Consider the following 26,824-nt stretch of genomic DNA (forward strand, 5'->3'; position numbering starts at 1 on the left):
CTCTCTAAGTGAGCGGCGTCGACCAAACCAGGATCGGAACGGACCAAGGATCGAACAAAAAAGTTTTGAAAAATAAATAAATCAAAAATATAATATGTTAATTGTTATTAGAAATTTTGCGTGACAAGGTAAAATAAAGTATAATGAATGAAGGGGGAAGTTTCTGAAGAAACTGTCGTGCTGCGTTGGTGGGAGAGTATAGAAAGGTAATTTGGTATTATCAACTGAGAGATAACGTAAATTGGTCACCGTTAAGATTTTCAAAGCTGACGTTTAGAGCGTTAACCCTTCGTCAAAGCGAATGACGGAAGAACATTTCGCTCTGAGGAAGGGCTAACGCTCGAAACGTCAGCTTCGAAAATTTTCACGGTGACCAATTTACGCCATCAACTCAGTTGATAACACCAAAGTACTTCAAAACAGAGTTTGCGTGACATAATGGAGGGCAGGCCCCATTGGAAGTTTTTTTTTGTTTGTCCCAAAACTTTCTGTAGTCACGGCTGTGGCGAGGAGTGTTTTGTACTGCCGCCACGGACGAATGCGAGCGAGAGGAACGTATCATTTCATCAGCCAGTTAATATATCGTCACACAGCGCGTGACGCTTTAATAAATAAATAGTTTGCTTTTAGTCGAAACGTGAACTTGGGATGCCTGTGTTTGCACAAGCAGTTTTTGACTTGATGTCATGACTGAAAACGGCCGCAGAAGAGGCAGAGGCTTGGGTCCAAGGTTAATTTGGTCTCGATCAGGCGTGGTACGGTCAATTTTGCGTTCGTTTATCATAAGGTAAGTAAGATACATAAACACGTTTTGGAACACCACACCTTGAATGTTCAAAGTGAATACACTCCATGTATTTCATAACCGGGTAAATATTCCATTATATTTCATACAAGACAGCTGCTAAGCAAAGACTTGTTAACTATGATACTACAATGGCAAATAACATTATTGTTATGCTCGATTTGTACTGGAACAAATTAGGGCTGAGATTACCAATGACGATCGACTGCATATGTTGTGTCCCTCAATCATGAAAAACGCAGATCTAAAAACCCTACTTTAATCACTAACCAAAATGCTCCAAACATACAGTTCTGTTTTTATTTTTAAAAACTATAAATAGTGGTCTACATTAAAAAAAACTTAGACTGCTTAGTTTATCTGAAATACTCTTACTTTATATACGAGTCTGTCCTCCGATAGATCCATTCAAATGCATATGCAATATTCAGCTTTATTACAACCATTTTGAAATCACTGGCTGTCCCTGTAATCTGATTGGCTCTAATTGGTGCAATTTATTCACAAATCGCACCTTTTTTTTGCTTTAAATTACATCTCTTTCCCAGCCAGTGAGCAGGTCACACCAAAAAACAAAACAACCAATCAGATTTCAAGGCTTGTTTAAAGTGACCAATCAAATTGCAGGAAAATGAAAGACAAAGAGTATCATGTGGCAAATTTGCAACATTTGTTTCCAAAAATGGATGAATTTAAATTCAAACCAGCTCAGTACTGCATCAATAAGAACTGACCAAGTCCTGTATTTGGGTGATTTTAAAATGGATGTAATGAAGTGGTAATTGAACCTCATGTCGTGCAATTTTGGTCTGAAATCATACTTGTGATTTCAAATTGAACTCATGCTCATTTGATTTTGAAATCACACATATGACTGCAGCCAAAATTGCACTCCTTTTAGTTCAATTACCAGTATTAACACCAAAAATGGTGTAAAAAGGCTATGGTTTAAAGGCTGTAAATCAAGGTTAAATTAATCTCTTGATTCTTAAAATTAATAGTCAACTGGAATTTACTGGTAACTAGCAAAATTATCTCTACTTTCCACCTAGTGGCCGTCTGTTTTTGAACTAACTGCCAGGCTTTGGTATGAGTAATATCAAAGAGATATTATCATTGAAAACAATACTTTTGTGCTAAGTCTCTCCGCTGTACCAAATTGTGGTCCAATGCTTTATACAAAGTCTTATAGTCTGCATCTTCCCCATTTCTTGATTTCCACAGTTCCAGTATATGAAATCCCTTGTCTGCCAAAGTCTTAAATCTGTCATCAATTCCTTCTATGTCCTCCCTCTCAATTAGTAGTCGACGTGCCAGTTGAGCCCACTTGCCACCAATAGCTTTGCCAAGTGTTTCAATGTCATCATCAGTTACTACTTCCTCTTGAATATAAAAACAAATGGAGAGATAATTATTTTAAGATTACCAGCTTACTTGTTACTAACTGTGACTCGGTAACAATTTTAAAATCATTCACTGTAAGTTTTGGGGCGAGGGGGGTGATGAGAGAGCAAAGGCTTTTTTCTGTCATGCCAGAGATTTTCTATCAGATTTTTTGGAGGCAAGGGTGGCCAAGTGGTTAGGATACCGCATTTGTAGTCTGGTGGTCCTGAGAACAAGCCCTTCACCCTGCCACTCACTAGATTGTTCTTAATGGTTCCCTGAGTTCAACTCCTTGGCTGTTCTTTGTATATAGCTCACTGCCACCTGCCTCCAGTTGGGGTTTCTACACCCTATGTTTATTTACAATGTTTGGGACCAGATTGTTTGTATCTATCCTGAGATGAGCCCTGTTGGGGAAGACTGTGCAAGAAGAAAAGTGTACAAATACATATCCACACACACATTACCCACATTACACCAACATAATGACCAGCACCCAGTTGGCTTGTTAGCTCAGTTGGTAGAGCACTGCAATGGTATCGCAGAGGTCATGGGTTTAAATCCCATACAGGCCTGAATTTTTTTCAGGCCATATTTTCACTACTTCTCAAGCAGTGTTCATTACTGCAAAGGTCTCTTTCATATTCACGTTACCCATATTATCAGGTATAATATGTTGAGTAAAACTGATCAGAGTTGAGTTACATTGTGACAGCTAGTTGGGGTATAACTGATGGTAAGTCAGTAACAATTTATCACAAAAAATACTATTTTGGGAGAGAGATTGAAGTTTCTTCAAGTCTGTAGAGAAATTTTGTCGACTGAAAATGTAATTTTCCTTTTGTCCTTACCCTTAATTTTCCTTGTCTTACTAGTGCTGGATACCCCAGAAGTTCCAGGTTGTCCAGTAGTGTCAAGTTTAAGTTTTTTTGCAGCTGAAACATTTTCTTCCTCTTGCTTAGCCTCATTGGAACCAGAAGCTAGTACAGGTATGTAAGTAAGAGAGATGAAAAGGTTAGGGTAAAAATGTAATATTTTTTGTGCTTGCATTTCCTCCTGCTAACTGGTTTGTCTGAAGAACTTAGGTCTAAGAGATCTTGCCTGCAGAACAGGAATAATTTGTTGCATTTTTCAGGCAAATGAAGATAAGTCATGCACAGGGTAGGAGTGCAAATAATAACTCCTCCCCTTGACTTCATGCCTGCCTCATGCTTGCCTAAATTCTACTGAAAAAGGAAAAAGAATTTACACCTGTTCTTCAGGCTTAAATATGGATCTTGGTATTGCAAGCTTAGACAATTAGTGGTTCATTTTGATCTATTGAAATAAAATTTACCCAATAACTGCTGTTAGCTAAAAACAGCAGGCTCTTCTAGTCAGTGGCAATGTATTTTCTCTAACACACTTAAGTGGTGGCCTAAGTTATTTGTACTCTCCATTAGCATGATTACCATCAATATAATGATTTGTTAAAATGTTGATTTTTTTTATTACTCTATAGTCCAAACTTATTATTTATATAATTGCTAACATCTTATAGTTCTTCACACAAACTATTACAATTAAAAGAGACATGCCAGTTTCAGGTTCATACAACCTTACTATAACTATATCCAGTTGATTCTGAGATAAATACCGATATGTTCAAATATTAACAGAGCTATTAAAATTAAGAAGGCCTTTAAGCACTATACTGTTCAAGAATGATTCTCTTTTGACAACTTATTTCATAATTACATTGACTTAAACCTTTTCTCTGTTTCCAGGAAACAAAAATTGGCAAATGAAAAGTCTCTGGTACCTTCTTTACGCTTTTGAGAGGGTGACTGAATGTCTTCTTTAGCGGGGTTGTCTGTCCCTTCTGGATTCTCTTTGACTTCTGTCAAAAGAAGAACCTTTCATAGTCAGAATTGCTTTTACAAATTTTATTTTTAAATATAAGCGACTCTTGCAGTGACATTAACACAGCCTCTTGCAATACTTGGTTTGGTAATTAAATGTCCATGCAAGGTTAAAATTTGTTAAGTTTGAGAGGCAAAAGGTGGGAATGAGAGACCAATTTGTAGGTACATGACTGTATTCTAAACAATTCCAAGTTATGTGTTCACCTTTACAAAACAAAAATCCATGGTTATATACGGACTAGCAACTTAGTTTGTACTTTCTCTGAATTTGGAGGCTATTAGATCATGCAGTAGTGTATGTTTTTGAGATATTGTATTATATAAAGGTCTATAAACATTCACAGAGCATATGTCTCACCGGCTTTCTGATCACTCTCTTTTTCTTCTTTCCTTTCTCCATGGGACACAACTCTAGGATTGGAATATGCAAATGAAACTTTCTTGGTCTCTCGTATCACAGTTTCTTTGCTGAAAATGCAAAATTTCATTGTACTGTATGAAAACCATGTACTCAAAAAATATAGCTCTTACCTATTAAGTAAGTATTTTTTTCTTTTTGCTAACACTGGAGGTCAATGCATTGTGATGATGGATAAATGTCAACACTAACAAATAAAATAAAACAACACAGCTAACAAGACCTCTTAAAGTATACTGAATCTCGCATGAGAATATGGCATTTTAAACAAAAAAATCCACATAAATTGAACAATTAAACTTCCATTTTGATCCTGAGAAATTTGTATTTTTGCAAGAGATTAGTGGCTAGTCACATAACTTCTTAGATTTTCATTGAGAGCTTGAAACAAAAATGTGTTCTTAGCCAACAGTGGGAGCTTAAGCTGGTCACTATGTAATAGCAAAATTTTCTTCCAAAAGGTCTTGAGCATATCTAAAAGAATTGATAGAGAACTGTAATGAATTTGAACTGCAAGGTAAAGACATCAATGCAAATAAAACAATCCTCACAGTGTCGTCAACAGAACAAAATATTAATCATGGGGTCCTCAAGAGTGATTTAATCTAGCATTTAACTTCTTCTTACAATATCACCTCTAAACCACACATTAAGGTTAGGAGAACAAGGGAAATGATCAACAACTAAAGAAGCTCTCGATTGTTAAACAAATTCTCCTTGTCTCCACTTTGGGAAATGTATGGAGAATATGCACATTGATTTTAGGGTGTATTAAATTAAGGTAAAAGGTTAAACTGGTATGAATAAAGAAGTTAATATGACTGCCTGCTAAAATGATTGCCTGCTAAGGTATAAACTAAGGGAAGGCCTAACCAATCACCTGACTAACAGACCAATACATGTCAGCTATCAAATAAAAGTAACTCATTTACCTCATTTCGACTGCAGCCACATTGGGAGTTTCCTTTATGAGTTTTAATTCCAGTTTGGCATTGTAGCCAATTTCTCCTAACCCTCTCTCTAATGCATCTTTAACTTTTCCATCCTTCAAGTCTTCTTTAAACTTTAAAAATTTCTCCTGTGATCCAAAATCCAAGTCAACAATAATTGACCCAGGCTTGACTGTAGCTTCACCCCAACCTTTAAAAGCCCATTTTACTACATCTGTAACCAATTTTGGATTCTCACGGAAAAAAGTTACTAAACTTTTTACGACATAAACTCCAGCCCCAGAGACGGCGGTCACCAATATTCTAGTTGTCCAAACATCATTAATCTCTATCTTATTCCCTCCAGCTGTCTCTACTCTCATGACAGAACCACTAGGGCTTGGTCTGGCACCATTACCTGCATCTCTTTCAGCTTCACTGGCCATATTTGAACACCACTTACTCTGTCAAACACAAATATCAATTCAGATTAGATTTTAGTGAGCATCACAGGCTACCCTATGGTCAGGGCTTATGTTACAAGGGTGCCTCTCGTTAGTCTGTGTAAGTGATTTTGGAAAAAAAAAATTTTTACATTGCAGCTTCCAAATGAATATGATTTTACATAAAAGCACTCACTGCCCCTTCCTACCCCATTATCCTTTGTCAAATCAAGCAGTTGTTACAAGGAAAGTGAAGAAATCAAGAATTTGTCTCTGTCTGTTAGATACCCACAATCTTGTATGATTCCACTGCAGTGGTAGATCAGTCATAGGTCTCTATGTGACTCCCACAAGAGCACTCATGCTAATTAAGAAACTTAAGAGCTGATGGGTTGTGGCTCCCTTTGGAGGGTGGCTAAAGGAACCTTTGGAAAACCGTAAGCCCGCCATTTTGGAATCTGAACTCGTTAGCCTTTGTGGTGAGCCCCAAATTGTCACTTTTCCTTTTGATCTGGGATTTTTACTTACAGTAGGGGTCCTCGTTCGAAAGGGAGAAACTTATTAGATTTAAGATGTAAACGAGGAAATTTTGATGTATGATCGCTGTGGTTTAAAAAATGAAAAAATTGCAGTGTACATGCTGACACATCGTTGACACGAACGTGAAAAAGAGTACATCATCTCAACTATAACGCAATATTTTCTTGTCTTTAACAGTACTTAGCCATTATCTGAGTCTAGCGACGGTCTAATTGTTAGTTGTTGTTTGGGGTAAATAGTTTGTTCTCGGTCTCGCAATCCAAGCTAGTGGCCTCGGCGTCTGCCGAGTCTTGACTTCAGATCGATGTCTTTGTGCCTTAAATACCGCTATTAGAAGCATTTAAGCGTCAGACACAAGGAGCCTAACCTGTTACTAGAGTGTAAATCAAATTTCACCCTCAGTTGTGTATCTAAGAAACAATTTCCAAAGGCGGAGGTGAAATTCCCAGCACTAAGGGGTTATCGTGCCGCATAAAGAGAATTGGGCGACAGATTTCAACATAAAAGGTTGAACTGAATTACTTTTAGCCTTTCTCTTGCCGATAAAAACTTTTCAAACCGAATTGTTGCTTTTTGTTATCTTAATTGTTGTCGAACAATTCGTCGAAGCGTGACTGGATTAATTCACACTTGTTCATTCCATTGACTAGCGCAATGAACAGAGTGAAGGCAGCAATTAAAAGGCATGACTATCGTGGATACGTTACAAGGCTAGTAAACTACTCACCTCACTCAGAAGTAAAAAGTTTGCGTATTGGATGGCAAATCCAGCTCCACGAAAATACTTAATCTTTGGCGTCGCTAAGGCTGCGGAACAATCGCTTATTATTCTTAGCATGTCGATCCCATGAGACACAGCGCCATCAATTAAAAAAAAATAATAATAACAAAAAAGCGGCGGTAAATTTTTAGAACATATGCCTTAGATATGAATGAACCCTCTCCAAAGTGGTACCTGATCGAAACTGAGAATTAAAATGTTATCAAAGTACCCTGATAATCATTCCCATGAATTACATAAATTTAACCTGAGAAAACTACAGACAATTTGTGCGTTTGGGGAAAGTCCAGGATTCAGTGAGGGTTCGGATAGATGTTCGCCGAAGGTAGACCACCCTAGGAGGACAGTGGGGCATGCCCCCCCCAGAAAATTTTAATTTTCAAGTCCTCAGAAAGGTGATTGCAGCATCTTAAGGGATAACGGTGGGTTTTTTCTTTTTCATGTCTTTGAAACAGTCTCTGCTTTTTAACATGTACCAAGAGCTCCTGCATGTACTACGCCAAAATATTTCACAATTCTCATTGAAATAAGTTCATTTGACCTGCGGGTGAAAATAAAGTTCAGCAGTGATCCTCGCAGATGTGCTGCTGTTAAAGCAATTGCTGAAAAAAGCCTGAAAAGAATAACGGCTTCGACGGAATTCGAACACATTCCTTCTTTCCTGTTTGCACTTGCGGAACCGCTTACTTAAAGAGCTTATTTAAAATGAGATCGGCGATAATTGTAAAAGGCACTATAACCCTAAATCATGTAACTACACTTATTTCTTTACGACAGTTTCTTAATCAAAATGGTCTTTCTTCTTTCAATCTGACAATGTCGTTTTCATAGGGAAGAGTGACCTATAGGCCGCGAGGGGCCTGGGAAATAAAAATACGTTGTTCCTCGATCCTCCAGACCGCGGATTCGCAGCCGTAATTTTTATCCAACCTTGAAAAACAAAAACAAAGAGAAAACAAACCCTCTAGCTACGCAGACTATCTAGGGGCCTACAGGTTTGACTTGAAAGGTTTCGAAAACACACGAAGACAAAACCTCCCGACGCCCCTTCTACTCCGAATGCGCTCACACAATCATCAAAGAAGGCTGCACGCATTTCCCCATGAACGTACCAGTGCAAAATATTCCTTCCACGGATTACCGCTTAGACCGAAATATTGAAATCAGGTTGAAGAGAAAGACGGAGAGATTCTACTGTACAGTCACAGACACTTAAAAGGACGCTCAAACGTGGGTTCTGTGAAACCACTGTGTTTTAAAATGAAGTGAACAAAGTTAAGATTACAAATACTATCTGTAAGTATGCTAAAGTGATATTTTGTGTAATAATAAAAAGATGATGTTTTGTAAAAAACAGCAGTTACAATGTTATTACGAAATGATGACGATCTAACATTAATAATTTCCTAGAAACATTTTAAAACATAGATCTGTATAACTATTCATAAACTATTTTAGAGTGAAACCTTTTGTAACGTTCACTTTTTAAAAAATACTATTGCTAGATAATATCTCTCTATAGCAGTCGCAAAAACCATTCCTGTTTTAGTGGACGTGTAAACCAAGCTATCAGGGTGTTGAAAAAAAATTTGCCACAAAAAAAATAGTACAACTTTATCGAACACAGCCCTTACACAAATAATTTTGTAGTTCCACGAGAATCTAAAAGTTATATTGAAGTAACGATACACTTATTTCACAAGTCAGCTGATCACTTCTGGAAGTTAGAAGTTACTTTACTCTGGGACAATCTTCTGCTGAAAAATTTTCCTTCAAAATCATATACTCACAAAATCAAGATTAAATTAAGACAAAAATTATTACATTAAAAAAATTTGCAATCGTGTAGAAACTTTAGGGGCACATTTTTCAGTTATTGTTTCTTGTAGCAAAATTTCTCCGCCAATTCTCGCTGATTCACAAGCTTATGCTGTAAGGCATCACCCAAAATCTGGTAGGTTGCGACTGAACCGTTAACCTCCATCCAATGCCTGAGCATTTTATATCCCTTTTCAGAGAGATCCTCGTTTAATTTGTTCAGATCATCAAGCTTTGGATCTTGGATTTTCAAGCGGCGCCCAAGCTTTTTCCAAACATCACCAAGCTCTGAGGCAAGACATTCCAGTTCATAGTCACTGGGTGTGCCTTGTTTGACTACAAAGATAAATTAATTGTTAATGAGAAGCATAAATAGAGCAATCATTAGCGGACTTAAGACGGAGAACCAAGTAAAACAATTTCAGATAATTTCTCAGTCGCCATTAAGTCATGACAAAAGCATACAGCCCCTAAATTGCTTTGTTAGAGTCACACAATTTTCAACATTCCATTGATAGAATCTGGGGCTCATGTGTTTGCAGTTTTCCTGATATACTGGCACAGTCTGGGATGGTGAAATCCTCTACCATCTGGTAATGATTTTTCCAACTACTGATAGCTAGCATTTTACCATCCCAAGTGAAATGTCAGGCGGGATATAGGCGGGATCCCACCCAGGATCCCAGGTGAGAATGGTGGGATCCCACCTTTCCCACCTAGGATGAAAATTTGATCCCATCTGGGATCCCGCATTTAATACAAGATTCCTGCATCCCACCCGGGAATTTAGGTGGGACTTATGCATTCTACCCGGGATCCTAGTTGGAATTCATATATTCTTCATTGGATTCTTTATCCCACCTACGAAAATATTGTTTTGCTGTTTTTATTCTTACAAAACATTTTTGTAAGAGTTCCAATACTTATGGATCATCCACACACTCCACAAATATTTGGCATGTGGACAAGACAGAGGTGGTTGCTGTTCCCTTTGAGAAAATATGAGACGCAATTGACTCTGTTGGCACCATTGCTAGTTCAGTGGAAAGACCGACTGAGGAATCGAGATGTCTTGCTGTGTTGGAACGTGTTGCTGAACGCTTGTCACGGTCAAGCCTTGTTGATTTGGGTACTGGTACACTGGGATCATCCAGTTATCTCTCATACTTCCTAATGTGATTGGCTTGTGTTGTTTCTCACCTTTGCCGTGAACATAACTCAAGTGGGTTTCGAGTCTTTCTTTCCTCGACAACTTTCGGCCACAAATCGTGCATCCTTGTTCGATTCTTGTCTATTATTTCTACATAGAGTGAATTCACATCATTATTTATATCATCGTCAAAACATGGATCCAAGGTACCACCATCCAAGAGAAGAGAACCGGTCAGAAGAGACAGAATAATGTTGCGCGCTTCTCTTGAGACTGAAATCGGTCATGCCAGCGGATTCTCTTTGCTAAACGATGCACTTGATCATGCCCGTGTTCGGAAACAAAGAAATTTCCATTTGGCGCTCATCTTTGAATGTACTTTTCATCGGTTAATCGCTCTTGCTTCAAGTTGTTTCTTCTCTCAACTGTTTTGCTTAATATAACACTTCTAAAGATGGGTTTTATTGTGGTTCAATGGGAACACGAGAACAGCGTAAGTGTTGTAAATGAAAAGGAAGTCGTTGGCGCCGTGGAATTAAAAGAAGGGACAATTAACAGTTGACATATCGACTGGTTCAAACAACGATCGAGTGGCCATTTATAATGCTAGGATTTTGAAAGTTTTTGGTGAGTACAAATTGAGATATTCGTTACTTGATCAAAATCTTACCAAAGAATAGATATAACGCTTAAATTAAGCTTACCTAACTCTCGGCGCAATTGAAACTCGAATAATTCTGAGAATCGAATTGGTCAGTTGCATGCTGCAGTTTCCTAAGCTTACACTTTACAGTGAAATAAATCTATCAGTAAGGTTTCAAGATTATTTTAGTCACATTAAGAAACACTCTAACCTTGCTTTGCTTTGAAAAATTTGACTAAAGAGAAAGCAGAATTTAAATCTTCTTTGTCAAATTTTTTATTACAGGAGTTATTGAGGATTTGTCTTTCTTCTATTCTTTGATATACAATAGCCAATTTTTTCAACGTTGAGCCATATTACACTGTAGATGGACTGCATAAATAATGAAGAAAAAGTAATATGCTGAGTTGTGCTGTTATTCTTTAAAAATGTTCAGTTAAGAAATTTGTCAATGAAACAACGTCAAACATGCTGGTTCATTGCCAATAAATTATGAGATCTTTATCACATACATGTATAGTCTGTGTATTCATGTACTGTTTGAATCATTTATGATCAACAGCTTGGGTCAGATAATGGGATCCCATTGGAGGTGTCTCTAAGGATTTTTCTTAAAGTGGGAAGCCATCTGAAATTTTAGGGATTGGCAGGACCCCAGATGCAATCCCGCCTGGGATATGATTTCCCAGGTGGGAAACTATCTGAAATTTGAGGCAGGATCTCAAGAGGGATTGGTGGGATTCTAGCTTTAATCCCATGTGGGATGTGCTTTCCAGGTGGGATGCTATTAGGAATTTAAGGCGGGATCCCAACTTCAATTGGCGGGATCCCATGCAGGATGTTCCATAATCCCGGGTGGGATTCCACCTGAAAAAGGCGGGATCCCACCCTGGACACACCTAGGATCCCAGGTGGGATTGGCGGGATCCCACCTTATATTTTTACCTGGGCATGAACATGAGGCTCGAGCAAACAAATTCAAACTAGGCTCCCATGCTGAAACTAAAAATTTATTGCACATTCAAGGTTCTGATGTGATGTGATTATGAACGAAAAATCAGCCCAAAAAATCACCCTCAACTTATACACGGGTCATAGACAAAAACCTGACCCAAGCAATCCAAGAAATTAGCATAACAATTGCCTGAAATTAAAACCAAGTTTACAAAACCAGTTCTAATTGTGTTCGAGTTTCGTCAGTTTTCAGCACGTTCTTCATCAACAAAAAAGTTTAAAATAATAAATTTTATGTGGCTTAAACAGAAACCTACTGGAGCTGATTTCTATTGTATCTTCTGATCTGGAGGGCAGACATTTTTCCTTACAGCTTCACTGCTGTCTACGGTACTGAACTCTCGTTTTCACTGAACGATTCCAGTAGCTTTGTCACCTGGCAAATGCTGTTTTCTCGTGTGGTCTTGTTTGTTATGCATGTGGATTAATTATGTCATTGTGACCAAAAGCTTGTTAGGCTTGTGACACGAATATTGTTTTCTTGTTGTTAGCAACCAGAAAAGGACCAATGACATTGTAACTACAAGTTATCTTAGTTACCAGTGCTCCTCAAATTTGTATTTTAAATCATGAATTGTGGTGATATAAACAAGTGCTTCTTCATTTAATTAATTTTCTCATGTGGTTAATTGCCTTTATTTCTATGCAATAACTGCAATATATAACACTTTCAAGGAAAAAAAGGAAACAGAAAAACTTAGTTCAGCCAATTTAAACTGATTTATGAATGTCTTGATTCTAGTGTTCCTTTCAGATCCTAGTTTTCCCCAACTAGTGCTAACCATACCACTTATGTCTTTGAGAGAATAGTACTATGTGGCGATTGTAGACCGTACTTCAGTTGGATTGTATTATGCAAAATTGTTTATCTCTCTTTTAAAGAATGTTACAGCTGGCTAGTGCCATGCCATACACAACCAGCAAACACAACACAACTGTTGGCCAAATATGTCAATTGCCATTGCAACCAAAACAGTTGTGACCTAAAGCCCTGCTTGGTAAAAACCACAAATGATTCCTCTAGAGTAATGTCCCCACAGGTGAATTTAAATCATGATCATAGAACTTGAAGATTTAGTTTTAGCTAGTTTTAACTGATTTATGAATTTCTTGATCCTTGTTTCCTTTTTTTTTAAAAATTCATCGTCACATCAGTGATTAAGGGCTGTGCCAATGCCCAGGAAAGTCACATTTTTCCTAATTAAATCCTGATTGGCCTTTTTGCTTTATTTCTGATTGACAAACCTCTGCAAGTAAGGTTATTTACAATGTTTGGAACCACATTTTTCATATTGGTCCTGAGATGAGCCCTGTTCGCGGAGACAAGTCAATTTTATAACTATACTAATAGATATCCACACACACATTCCTCATGTTATCAGGTATGATATGTTGAATGGAACTGATCATAGTTGACTTTTGTTGTCACAGCTAATGGGGGGTATAACTGATTGCAAGTCAGTAACAATTCATCACAAAAAAAACTATTTTGGGAGAGAGATTGAAGGTTCTTCAAGTCTACAAAGAAATTTTACATGATCAATCCTTAAAAGAATCATGCTACTGGATAATTAATCAACTTAAAATGTAATTTTCCTTTTGTCCTTACCCTTAAACTTCCTTGTCTTACTAGTGCTGGATACCCCAGAAGTTCCAGGTTTTCCAAAAGGATCAAGTTTAAGTTTTTTGGCAGCTGGGCCACTTTTCTCCTTTTGCTCAACTTCAGTGGAACCAGAAGCTGGTATGTAAGTAAGAGAGATGAAAAGGTTAGGGTAAAAAAGCTTTCATTTTTCTTTCAAGGATATTGGTGACGTATAGATGCCAGTTTTCACTTAAAACAGCCCCTAAATTGCTTTGTTAGAGTCACACAATTTTCAACATTCAATTGATAGAATCTGGGGCTCATGTGTTTGCAGTTTTCCTGATATACTGGCACAGTTTGGGATGGTGAAATCCTCTATCACCTGGTAATGATTTTTCCAGCTGCTGATAGCTAGCATTTTACCATGATATCAATATTGGTAAACAAAAAAGTACAACAAAAAAGAAACATACAACTTCCTTCCTGCAGATGCTTCAGAATTTGACTGATCAGTGTTCCTTTGTTGTAACCTTGTTTTTCATTTCCTTTGTGATGAACAGCAATGAGTGCCAGTCCCTCATAGGTCAGTACTGGTGAACCAGAGGAACCGTTCTCTGTATCGGCTTTGTAGAACACATACGGTTTCTCCACCTTTGAAATTTTTTCTTGAGAGAATTTCTTGGGTTCTCCTTTTGGATGCTGAATTATCATGACATTCACCCCCTTTTTCAATTCCTGCTCTGGTTCCATAAGTATGGGTTCAATGGCTAGTTTCAAACCATCAATATCTGCCTTCTTTACACCAACAAATGTATAGTCAAGCTCCTGACAACAAAAATTCATCATAAGCACAATGTGAAATACCTTAAATGCTGACTATGGTAACCCCACAAGGTGATAACAGAGCAGTAGCCATAAAAAGTTCAGAGAAATGGCTACAGCTCTTTGCAAAGTAGTGGAGCAAACAAGAAACTTATCCAGAGGGTATAGGGTCAACTCCTGGGCTGGGTTGTTCAAAGCTGAGGTTAAGATAACCCAGGATTAGTGCAAAAATTTGATTCAGATCTAAAATCTTTCAAAGAAAATCCAGCATAATTTGTTTTGCCAACAATGTTGTGATTGGATGCTCCAATAAAGTTATCCCAAACAGGCTTTTGAACAAAAGAAATAACGAAACCCCAATTAAAATTTAGCTTTGGGTTAGTGCTAAGCAAGGGTTGAAAAGCTGGGTCCTAAAGGAAACATTTTTCAAATATCTTTTTACAGAAATGATTGTACTGCCTATAAAACCAAAAATTTCACATTGTGGCACAATTGAAATGTGTCAAATGGAATTGTCCAAGAAACCCACAAGTGACGAAGGCTGAAAGCAAATGATGAACCACCAAAATAAATGTTTTTTCAAGGATCTCTCCAATTAGCCGTGGGAACCAAGCCTAGCAAACTTGATCAATCCAAGTTGGGGATGAAACTGTGAAATCAATTGGAAAGCCAAAATCCAAACTTACAACATTAGGTCATCAGTTTACATTCTCCTTGATGCAACTCACTGGATGAAATCACCTGTATCACTCTAAATTTGCATTTTATATTCCTACTGGTGAACCTTTGCCATGTTCGATTAAACTACCAAACTCCCCTATGGAAGGCAACCTTCAGGAAGTTGCATGCTGGAATATTCCCTCTAAACTGACGAAATTTTGAAAACCCTCGAATGCAATTTGCATTGGATCACATGCGCATACGTACTAACCTTTTCAGTACGAAACATTATTTTTGGTTTTAATTTAACTTTCTCTCCTTCTCCTGGTCTGTCATAACCGAATGTGACGATCGCATTTTTGGCATAGGTTTCTGAGGGAAGCACGTGGTTATTAGTGACCACCCCATAAATTTCACTGCAACCTCTCTCACTTGGCGTATAAAGCTTGGTGTTGAAAACTGGACCGAGAGAGTCACGTGATTTTTGTTTGTTTCTTACCCCCCACGAATTGAACTTTGAACTCTTGACAAGAAAAAAGAAAAAACTCTTCAACGAAGGAATGTGAATGAGGAATGCGTGAAAAAACTGTCTCGTATATTGTTATTCTTACAGTCTTTACTATTATCTTTAGTTGTCCTGTTGTATCCGTTTTATACATTTGGTGCCGAGACCCGGGAATCGAAAACCGGGATTCTACCGCTCTGAAGAACGTCTTGAATGAAATTGTTGTGAATGCGAGCTGGAAGCACGTGGGTGACATGTCGCAGTCGGGGAAGAAGAAATTGAAGAATCTGAGGAAATTTCGCGACGGTCATCGAAAGTTTGTCGAGAAAACTATCGAAGATGCTAAAGGGTTAACCGCTGAAGGTAATCTCGTCGAAGTGAAAAGGCTGAAATTTCTTCGAACCGCTCTTGAAACGAAGTATTCGGAGCTTCAATCGCTCGACCGCGAAATTGTGGATCTGGTGGATGACGTTGAAGTTATTGATACCGAAGTCTGTGAGAGCTGTGAGCTAATGAGCTCCATTCAGGAGTGTATTGTAGAGTTAGAATCTGTTTTGGAAGCTCAAGAAAGTAAGGGGAAGAGCCAGAAATCCCCCTCCGTGGTGCAACCTGTTCCTCCCGAAAGCGCGGGAACTTCTCAAGGTCACGTTTCGAAAGCCTTCACTCATGCAAAGTTACCCAAGCTTGAGCTGAAGAAATTCCACGGAAATCCCATGCATTGGTATCCTTTCTGGGAATCTTTCGAGTCTGCGGTTCACGAGAACCCAAATCTGTCTTCCGTGGATAAATTCAACTATCTGAAATCACTTCTCACTGGCACTGCACAAAGTTCGGTCGCCGGTCTAGCCCTGACGAGTGCTAACTACGAAAAGGCGGTTGATCTACTGAAACAAAGATTCGGAAATCGGCAGATGGTGATCTCTAGCCACATCGAAGTACTCACCAAACTCCCCAAGGTGGAATCGATTGGTGAAGTTAAGAAACTCCGAAGCTTGTACGACACAGTGGAATCTCATGTTCGTGGATTAGAAGGTATGGAAATCTCTTCCGAGATGTATGGTTGTTTCTTAACACCAATAGTTGTGCAGAAATTACCGGAGGAATTTCGAATCGCTATCACTCGCAATCTGGAATCGGAGACATGGAATCTGAAAGATATTTTGGTTGAATTTCACAAGGAACTGCAATTGAGAGAACAATGTCTCGTCAAAACCAAAGAGTTCAGATCCTCAAATCAGAGAGGTGAGTTGCCACTTTCTACATCAGCTTTGTACACTGACAGTTCTAAGGATAAGCAGTTTTCTCGTGTTTGGTGTTCATTTTGCAATCAAAACCATCAGAGTTCTAAGTGTAATGTTGTCACAAGTACTGAATCTAGAAAGGAAGTTCTTAAAAGGAAAGGCAAGTGTTTCCTTTGTCTCAAGCAAGGACATTTGGCACGTAACTGTCAAGCTCATATGAAATGTCTTAAATGTCAAGGAGCTCACCATGTAGCAATTTGCGGTGGTTCTCAATCAACCCTGGGTGGGCAAGATCAAGATAATGTGGCCAGTGTATCTACCAGTATGTATGTGGATCAGTCTAGAGGGTCTGTGTTGTTGCAGACGGCAACCGCTGAAGTTGTGCGTCCAGATAATGACACTTCTTCCCTAAGTGTTCGCCTGGTATTTGACTCATGCAGTCAGAGATCTTACATAACTAAGAACCTTAAAGACAGACTGAAGTTACCAGTGATTGGTAGAGAGTCACTTCTGATTAAAACCTTTGGTGAGTCTGATGCCAGATTACGAACATGCGAAATTGCTCAAGTGGGTATCAAAACCATGTGTGATGCAATTGTCTACATACAAGCCTATGTGGTACCAGTCATATGTGGCCCCCTGACCCAACAACCCACAGAGCTCGTTCAGTCTAGCTGTGAACATCTGCACGGCCTCTCTTTAGCCGACAGGTGTGGTAGAGGAGATCTGCCTATCAGCATTCTCATTGGTGCTGATCATTATTGGTCATTGGTCGAAGGAACCATAGTGAGAGGTGCACCGTGGGAGCCTGTTGCCCTTGCCACCAAACTAGGATATGTCCTCTCTGGCCCCACCATGATTATGTCTCACAATGACAATGGTAACACAGTGAATCTTACTGCAACCCATGTTCTGAAAGTGGAAGCGATTGTTGTCAATCGGGATGAAATTGCCTTTGAACTTGGAAAATTCTGGGACTATGAATCACTTGGGATTCGAAATGACAGTTTGTCTCTGTATGACAAATTTGTGAGCAAAGTTGAGTTTACAGAGGGAAGATATCAAGTACAGCTACCCTTCAAGGAAGACCATGAGCTGCTTCCAGATAATTTTGCATTGTGCAAGTCAAGGCTAGTTTCACTGCTGAAGCGTCTGAATTTGAAGCCTGAGGTGTTAGAGCACTATGATGACGTCATCCGAGATCAGGAGAAACAGGGAATCGTGGAACCAGTGGAGCAAGGTACTAATAATGGTGTGGGCAAGGTACATTACCTTCCTCATCATGAAGTGATCCGTGTCGACAAGGACACTACTAAACTGCGTATTGTTTATGATGCCAGTGCTCGATCAGGAAGGAACACACCAAGCCTTAATGACTGTCTGTATGCTGGTCCCCCACTGTCTCCTCTCATTTATGACGTCCTCCTGAGGTTCCGGGCTCACAAGGTAGCCCTCATAGGAGACATTGAGAAAGCCTTCTTAAATGTTTCAGTTCACCCAAGAGATCGTGACTATCTTCGTTTCCTGTGGATTGACGATATCACAAGCAGTCGCCCGAAACTCCAAGTGTATCGATTTGCAAGAGTTGCATTTGGTGTCTCCTCAAGTCCCTTCTTATTAAACGCAACAATTCGTCATCATTTATCCTCTGCTGACATTCCCAGAGAGTTTGCTGAGAGAACTCTGAAAAGTTTGTACGTGGATGACTTTGTTAGTGGAGATGATTCCGATAATTCAGTTCTCGAGATGTATGAGAATCTGAAGTCGTCTTTCAAGAATGGAGGCTTCAATATGCGAAAGTGGGTCTCCAACTCCAAAGTCCTGCAGGAAAGAATTGGACAATCTGAAAGTCAGCCTCATCAAGTTTCAAGCAGTTTTGTTAAGGAACACCCGATTCAAGAGGAAGACGAAACCTACTCAAGTTCTCTGTTTGGGACAGCGAAGAACTTCACCACATCAAAACTCAAAGTACTTGGAGTTGGTTGGGACAGGGAGAAAGATTTGTTGCTCTTGGATCTGACCTCTTCACTAGAAACTGACAATGCTTGTCTGGTTACGAAGAGAGCTATTCTTGGTACAACAAGCAAGCTGTATGACCCCTTGGGACTACTGAGTCCAGTCATCATTCCACTGAAGATCATCTTTCAATCTATTTGCAAGACAGGGGTTGGTTGGGATGACCCTGTGGATTCATTTATCCATGAACAGTGGTTAAAGCTTGTTCAAGATGCTAAGAAGGTGGGAGTGGTACAACTGAAGAGACACTACTTCCATGGTTGGTCAAAAGCAGACTTGCAAAGTGTTCAACTCCATGGTTTTGGGGATGCAAGTGAGAAGGCCTATGGAGCAGTTGTGTACTTACGCGTTGAAACAGCCACTGGAACTGTCTTCACCCAGCTTGTGTCATCAAAAACCAGAGTTGCCCCGATGAATGGAGAAACCATACCTCGACTGGAGTTAGTAGGCGCTCTCATTCTGGCCCGATTAGTCAATACGGTGTTGACAGCATTTGACGGAACATTGAAAGTTGATTCTGTACATTGCTGGTTAGATTCTCAAATTGCTCTGTGGTGGATTTGGGGTGTAAGTAGAGAATTCAAGCAATTCATTCAAAACAGAGTGGTTGAGATCCGTCGACTTACAAAGCCAGCTCAGTGGAATTATTGCCCCACGGAATCCAATCCAGCTGACATCTGTTCGCGTGGGTCAATGACCTCGAAATTGATCACCAATCAGTTGTGGTGGGGTGGCCCTGAGTTTCTTAGGGCTGAGAAGGAGCAGTGGCCAAGTCTTAAAATGAACTCTGTTGAAGTCACAAGTAATGATTCAGATCCTCGCCTAGAACTGAAGAAGGGAAGCTGTAACAACAGCAAGAAGCAGCATGACAGTTCAGTTCTTGTGAACATTGCCTCTGGAGAGGCGACTTCAGAAAATCGGCTAAATCTTGATTGCATCATTCCCTTGAAAAAGTTCAGTAGTCTTCAAAGACTGATGCGAGTCACCGCATATGTTTTGCGATTTGTTTCTAATCTCAAGCAAAGTAAAAGGAAGAAGGAATTGATTAATGGAGAAGTAACGCAAGAAGAGATGAATCAAGCAAGAGAACTTTGGATCAAGGAGGTGCAGAGATCCGTCTACAATGACAAGAACTTTGACCAGGTCAAGGTCTCGTTATCACTGTTCACGGATGACAAGGGAATCTTGAGGTGTGGTGGTCGTCTTAAAAATGCCCCGATTCCATATGATGCTCGTTTTCCGATATTCCTTTCAAGATGTTCACGATTCACCTACCTGGTTATCAATGACTGTCACTTCAAGGTTCTTCACAATGGTGTGAGGGATACACTCACAGAACTAAGATCAAGATTCTGGGTGACGAAAGGGAGGCAAACTGTGAAAACTGCGATCGGAAACTGTTCTGTTTGTAAGAAGTTACAGGGGAGAAGCTATACAGTTCCTCCTCCCCCTCCTCTTCCTGAATTTCGATTGAGTGATGAGTTTGCATTTACACGTGTTGGAGTGGACTTCGCAGGGCCCATATATGTCAAGGATGTATTTGCAAAGAAGGGAGATATGAATAAGGTCTACATAGCTTTGTTCACGTGCGCCGCAACCCGAGCTGTTCATCTTGAACTTGTTCCAAATCTAAGTGCAGAGAGTTTTATCAGAGCCCTTGCTCGCTTTAAAGGAAGAAGAGGAATTCCCGTCTTGATTGTCAGTGACAATGGGAAAACTTTTAAGGATTCAAGAGTGCAGGCCCAGTGTCAGCGTGATGGCACACAGTGGAAGTTCAACGTTGAAGCAGCCCCTTGGTGGGGTGGATTTTTTGAACGGCTGGTAAAATCGGTCAAGTTGAGTTTGAAGAAGTGTATACGAAATGCTCGGTTAAACTATGATGAGCTATCTACTGTCCTTGTGGAAGTCGAAGCGGCCTTGAACTCACGACCCTTGACATATGTCTTCGATGAAATGGAGGAACCATTAACACCTTCACACCTGATTGTGGGCCGCAGAATTTTGTCAGTACCATCAAAGAGCTCGTCGGATGAAGTTGGCCAAACCGTGGAAACACTAACAAGAAGAGCAAAATTCTTACAGCGAATTCTGGATCACTTCTGGAACCGATGGCGGTCAGAATATCTCACACAACTTAGAGAATACCATCGCTATTCTAAGAGAGCTAACTCTCTCCGTAAAGTACAAGTGGGAGATATTGTGTGTCTACATGACAATAAGATCCCGAGACAGCTGTGGCGCCTTGGAAAGATCGAACGATTACTTCCTGGACGAGATGGTCGAGTTCGAAGTGCAGTAGTAAGAGTTAAGTCTGGTAATTCACCAACTGCAGAATGGAGACGCCCATTGCAGAGGCTCTATCCTTTGGAAGTGAAGTTGGACACTGAAGCTGCCAATCCTATGCCCCAAGCGGCAAATGTTCCTGTTAGAGTAGTGAGGGACGAGGATGTCCCAGTTGTTGTCGTGAATTCTGATTGAGATAGATTTATTAAGTTGACTTTGTCATGTTATGATTTGTGTTCGTAAGATTAATTGAACTCTGAACTCTGAACTTTGATTGATGATATCAATCAACGCGGGGGAGTGTGTTGAAAACTGGACCGAGAGAGTCACGTGATTTTTGTTTGTTTCTTACCCCCCACGAATTGAACTTTGAACTCTTGACAAGAAAAAAGAAAAAACTCTTCAACGAAGGAATGTGAATGAGGAATGCGTGAAAAAACTGTCTCGTATATTGTTATTCTTACAGTCTTTACTATTATCTTTAGTTGTCCTGTTGTATCCGTTTTATACACTTGGATAGGAAACCGGTACCTCGCCTGAAATTTGGGAAGAGTCGAGATAAGTCAATATGCACAACTCAAAGTCTTTCTACTAAACGAAATTCATAACAATGGAACGAAAGCTTACCTTCATTTCCTTTCGCCTGATTTCGAGTCTTCGATAACAATCTCGATGCGACACACCGCGTTGATTTTATCCGTGAGAAGTTTGGTGTCCTGAAGGCCATTACCTTCACTCAATATAACTTCATTTCGCTCTGTGGCGGCCATAGTACAGATTTCAGCGAGGTTGCGAGGAGAACTAGAAATTTCCACATACCTTCATACTTCATTAAGCATCCATATATAGGGCTTTATCATTCAGTGTGGCACCAATAAGATGTGCATGCATGTTTGACCGTGAGAACTCTGGATACAGAATAGTTTCAACGCTGGTAAGTAACTGTGTGTTCTTACTAATTCTTTTAACATCCGTGCCTTATCCTTGCTTATTTCGACGCTGATGTTTACCTCAGGAAAACCGTTGTCCGAAAATGTAGATTTCTTTCATTTTTATTCCTAAAATGTGCACATAATTCTCGTAATGATCTCGAGCTGGAAAGTGAGTGGAAACCGTAGAAAAGTACGTGTGGAGAATCCGACGAAAGGTACATAAATTACTCTTTATGGCTTTCATATTTCATTAGGAACTGAAATTGATCGTTATTACTAAAGCAAATTTAGCATTATTGATTAAGATGTGCACTATTTGTTTACGAATACAATAAATCTACGATCTCAACACTTAAGTCATTTGTTTATTCTCACTTGAATTGAAACCAACATGAATGCTTTGCTGGAGACTAGTCTCACAAGGCTCAAAACAACATGAAACCACTAAGATAAGTTGTGCATGCCAGCTAAAAACACAATTTCCAACTTAAACCAGATTTTTATACTAATGATGTTGTGTTCTGTTCATTTACCTTAACACCGTTTTCAATCCTTTCAAGCATGACGTTATCCCCTTTCGCCAACGGCAAAAATTTCACTTCTGTCATCAGGCATTTGTAAAACGAAAATAAGTGGCTTCGTCTTTGTCGTAAAGGTGTCATTTCTCCCTACTTTTCTGAGAGAATTATTGAAGAATCCAACGACAAAGTAACGAAATCAACGACGTGAAACGCTTCCCGCCAGGAAACGCCATGCTAAAAATTTCTCTATTATCGGTAACTGTTGGCAGTGCATGAATTCACAGGAAAAAGTCACATCTTGTGATATGATAATGATAAATGTAACAGAAACCTCATTCATACCACTTTCGTTTTAGTAACGATAGTTGTTCTAAATTTCCAAAGTTGAAGTAGCACTTCGGTACAGACGGGCTCTTTTTCTCTCATCAAAATGTCGACAACCTCTTCACTTAGATATGCAGAGCTTCTTCCTCTCTCTCAGTATGGCATACGCTTGTCGTCTTCGTAATACTTGTTAGATTCCTAGAAAGAGAACATCAACATATCACGTCTTGCATAGCAAAGGTTCCAATTCCGCGCCAAGTAACGAAAAGCCCACAAGATTAAAGCAAAACGAAAATAGATGTATACTGCTTTTTCAGTCTGACAATACGCATGAAAACTGTTGATAAATAGTGATACGAAATGCAGAACAAACTGGTGGAAATTGACACAGTCTGTTATTCAATTTACTGGATGGTAGTGAATTTTTAACGTACCTTTTTAAGCCTTGAAAAAGTGCTCAAAATGGAAATATTTGAATTACGCAAAAATCATAATGGAAGCGATTATGAGTAAAAATCCAATTCTTGGAAAAGCAATGAAGTAATCAACCAAAACTTTCTGGACACCACAGAAAAGCTAAATACACTTCTTTCTTCCATCAAGAAAGGAGAGTTCTGCTTTCAATCAAAATACATTTAGACATACCTGCTCGGAATCATCCATACTGATCATCGATTTCACTCTCATCACTACTGGTGATTTCGCTTTCATGGCTACTGGTGATGATACTTTCATCATTACCGTCAACTACCTCCATGAAGTTTACTTTCCATTCTGTTGCTACAGTGCCCTCGTTGCTTTCAAATTGTGTTGCTCTGCGCACAAAGCCAAACTCCTCCACTTTTCTTTTCCTGCAGCAAGAATAAAAGGTTTGTTTAACAGAGTGAAACCTTGTTAAAAGATTATAAGAACCAGCCATCAAGTAACTGCTGTTGTGGGGTTTTACAACATTGGGCGGGTCAACAATAAAACAAATTGTTCACAAACAATAAACCTTGTCATGAAAGCCAACTGTAGCTGCCGCAGTTGGGGACAAATGTTTAACTGCTTTCAGGAGTTTTTACACTACTTAGAAAACTGATGAAATAAGGCTAGAAACATTGTGTCAACGTCAGTAGCTCTGGTATAGCTTCCTCCATAGGTATCAATCAATAATGGTTTACTCGAACTCTTAGTTTTTCTGTTACTATGTGTCAATTTCTTTCTGTCATGTAGCTCCTAATATTACATGTTGGGAGTTAGTGAATACTCGTATCATTTTAATGTAATGTACATTCCTAGCATACCCCTTCTGTCTTCTAGCATCTGGTGACTGAACTGGGCTGCTATCAACCTATTAAGGTAAAGTAGAATATCGATCCGTGAGCAAATGTAACACTAAGAAATGTTTGTTACATGCATGCACAAACAAACTCTAACAACATTTGGGATTCATCCAACCGTGATGCCAATATTATAAGGAAAAATGCAATTGTCAAGAAAGAACACTAAACACTCACGATATTTCAACAAGCTGTGAAAACACACCTGTTGAGACGTAAATGAAGTTGATTTCAATGCTAAATCACCTTCACTTTGCCTGATAACACTGGAGAAAAAATGAGGAGAAATGAGAATGGGAACAGTGGAACTGTAATAAGTCCTGATAACTTAAAGAAAACTAGAAACAGTCAACTTATTATAGTAAATCACTCCGAGTCCCACATCCCCGGGTCCCACATCCTCGGGTCCCACGTCCTCGGGTCCCACGTCCTCGGGTCCCACGTCCTCGGGTCCCACGTCCCCGGGTTCCGCGTCCCCAAGTCCCGCGTCCCCAAGTCCCACGTCCCCGTTCCACTTTTAGTCACAGCCGCCCCCGAACTTCAAATCACTTCAAATAACATCGTCTTTTCTTTCTCTTTGTAGTCGCATCGGATATAAGGCTTTAAAAAATGTTCCAGCTTCAGGATTGAGTTGCTCTTGCTAAAACCTTCGGCGAATTCGTTTTTGGGAGGTTGAGGTGAATTTTCAAGTCATGGCTCACAACTGTCTTTGGCCTTTTCGCTCTCCAAGTCTGTTGTACATGGTATGTAGGCATGTGTCTTAACAACGCTTATAGTCTCGCCTCAATCATCTCCGGCTTTATCTTATTTCGTTGCTGTATTATGGTGAGAATTTTTCCACTTGCCTTTTTGGGCTCCAAGTGCTAACTAGAGGATTAACTTCGGCAAAACTCATTTATCACATGGCCCCCAAATCCCTCACCACTGTCAGTTTATTTTCTATTTATTTAGCTTTCGGTCCAACCAGTTCATTTACCTCAGAAAAATGCGTGGGCTTTGTCTCCTGAGTCTAAACTGGTGCCGTTTTCCTCATGTTCATGTGTTATTCGAAACGAATGGCGTCAGCTTCATTCTGTTTTGTTTGTCTCAGTAGAATACTTCTGCCATACGAAATGAATTTTTAGTCGAAGTGTATCATGAAACTTGCAGACTAAAATTATCAAACTTCTCTGCTTCTTAAAATACGAGACGAGTGCTTCTACAAATGGATAATTACTCAAGGGGCTGGAACTCCTTGTTTCTTTAGAATGTTAATTAAAGTATTTCTGTCATATTTTAAAAACGAATTTCAGGTTAAAATGTCTTCAAACCAGTTTGACTTGCATTTCACTTCGCCAGAAATGTCTTGAACCTTCAGTTTTTATTTCTTAATCGAGACTGATGATAGGAATTAACTTTAATGTTCTTTGCTGTTTAGGGAGATATAAATGACCCTACTACATATAGTTGGTACTATTGACGGAATGGATAGGTGTGACATTTACTGTGGCAAGTTGGTATTCACTGAAGAGAATGTCATTAGTACCAGAAGCTTACTCCTGGCATTAATTATCAATCTTTTGTTCTCTCCATGCAACTTGCCTCAACTAGCTTATGCTATATGCAACTTGTGTCTATATCTTTTTTGTCAATAAAGTTTTTCAAAGTTTTGTCCAAATTTAATTGGAAAAGAATACGAGGAGTAAAATATTGTCATGTTCCTTAAGAGTTTTGACCTTCCATTGAGAACTATAAGTTTCTTAGGTGACTGATACATGATTTGCCTGCCTGAAAATTGGCACAGCCAAACCCCTGGTTAGAAAACTATAAATTTCCTCAAATAGGCATCCAAGCCATTACAATTACTGCAGAATATGCACTGTCAAAGTGCCCTTATGACTTGAGTCTCGTTTGTCTAAAATCTGATGGATGTAAATCATCCATTTTCTCAAAATTAAAGAGATCAACAAACCTCTCCACATAAGTTTCATCTGACCTCATTTAGTCTTGTTCCCAGGAAAAAAAAGGCTTTTGGAAATATTTTGTTTTTTATCTTCATTGTTAAATATCAGCCCTACTGGTTCTTTCTTGTGTGGCATGTAATAAGAGTCTTTTCAGACTATCGAATTGTCACATAACTCTGGTAATATAATAGATTGGAGAAAAAGGTTGCAAAGAGTGTACATCATTTTGTTGTGCAGTTGAATTGATATATGAATATGATTTTATTAAGAAATAATTGATTTATTTAACTATTCATATTACAACTGGAAGCCCAAACTGGTACAGATACTAGTACTTGTTTTAATTCAAAATTCCCCCACATCATTGATCGTATCTGATGATATTTTTGAGACTAACGATCGAAAAGACTTTTCCTTGCTCTGATAAAGTCCATAATTATTCCTCCATTTCTAACAAGCTCTTTGATGTAACTACAGTATCTCTAGTGCTAACATAGTCTTACTTTTCTTTACTCGGCATTGACTTTCTTTGTTTTGGTAATCGGTCCCACCAGTTGTGATTCGTGTCAAAAGAAAACTTTTGAAACAAAACGTAAACTTCTGCAACGGTAAACTTTAATTTTTCACTATAATTGGAAGTACATTGTACTGACAGTACAGTTGAAGCTCTAAAAACGCCTACAGGAAAGTGAGTACTTCAAACGATCAACCATAACTTGAGATAGCAGAGACACGATTAAAGTGTACAATCCAATTCGTTTGTGCTCTTGGACAGGCCCCTTGCGTCCTTCACAAATAACATCCACTACATCGATCGCCCAAACAATCACAAGACAAGACTCGAA

The 26,824-nt window shown here is 39.2% G+C and overlaps 2 protein-coding genes and 1 pseudogene across 2 annotated transcripts; 1 reads left to right on the forward strand and 2 right to left on the reverse strand.

Annotated features, from left to right (window-relative positions):
- Window positions 1–833: 833 nt before the first annotated feature.
- Window positions 834–8,066, reverse strand: LOC113668552 (uncharacterized). Its single transcript, XM_089195671.1, has 6 exons — window positions 7,150–8,066; window positions 5,443–5,903; window positions 4,451–4,560; window positions 3,990–4,067; window positions 3,040–3,168; window positions 834–2,187 (listed from the first exon to the last, which is right to left on the reverse strand). The coding sequence occupies exons 1-6, from the start codon at window positions 7,258–7,260 to the stop codon at window positions 1,919–1,921; spliced, it is 1,158 nt and encodes a 385-aa protein (XP_089051797.1). The 5' UTR covers window positions 7,261–8,066; the 3' UTR covers window positions 834–1,918.
- A 7,414-nt stretch (window positions 8,067–15,480) lies between these two features.
- Window positions 15,481–21,339, forward strand: LOC149051019 (uncharacterized). Its single transcript, XM_089195640.1, has one exon. It carries the CDS (start codon window positions 15,652–15,654, stop codon window positions 21,130–21,132), a length of 5,481 nt encoding a protein of 1,826 aa, XP_089051766.1. The 5' UTR covers window positions 15,481–15,651; the 3' UTR covers window positions 21,133–21,339.
- A 1,951-nt stretch (window positions 21,340–23,290) lies between these two features.
- LOC149051020 (uncharacterized) overlaps window positions 23,291–26,824 on the reverse strand; it is a 6,600-nt pseudogene continuing 3,066 nt past the window's right edge.

The sequence above is a fragment of the Pocillopora damicornis genome, chromosome 2 (genome assembly GCF_964200805.1).
Source record: "Pocillopora damicornis chromosome 2, jaPocDami1.2, whole genome shotgun sequence".
Classification (NCBI taxonomy): Eukaryota; Metazoa; Cnidaria; class Anthozoa; order Scleractinia; family Pocilloporidae; genus Pocillopora; species Pocillopora damicornis.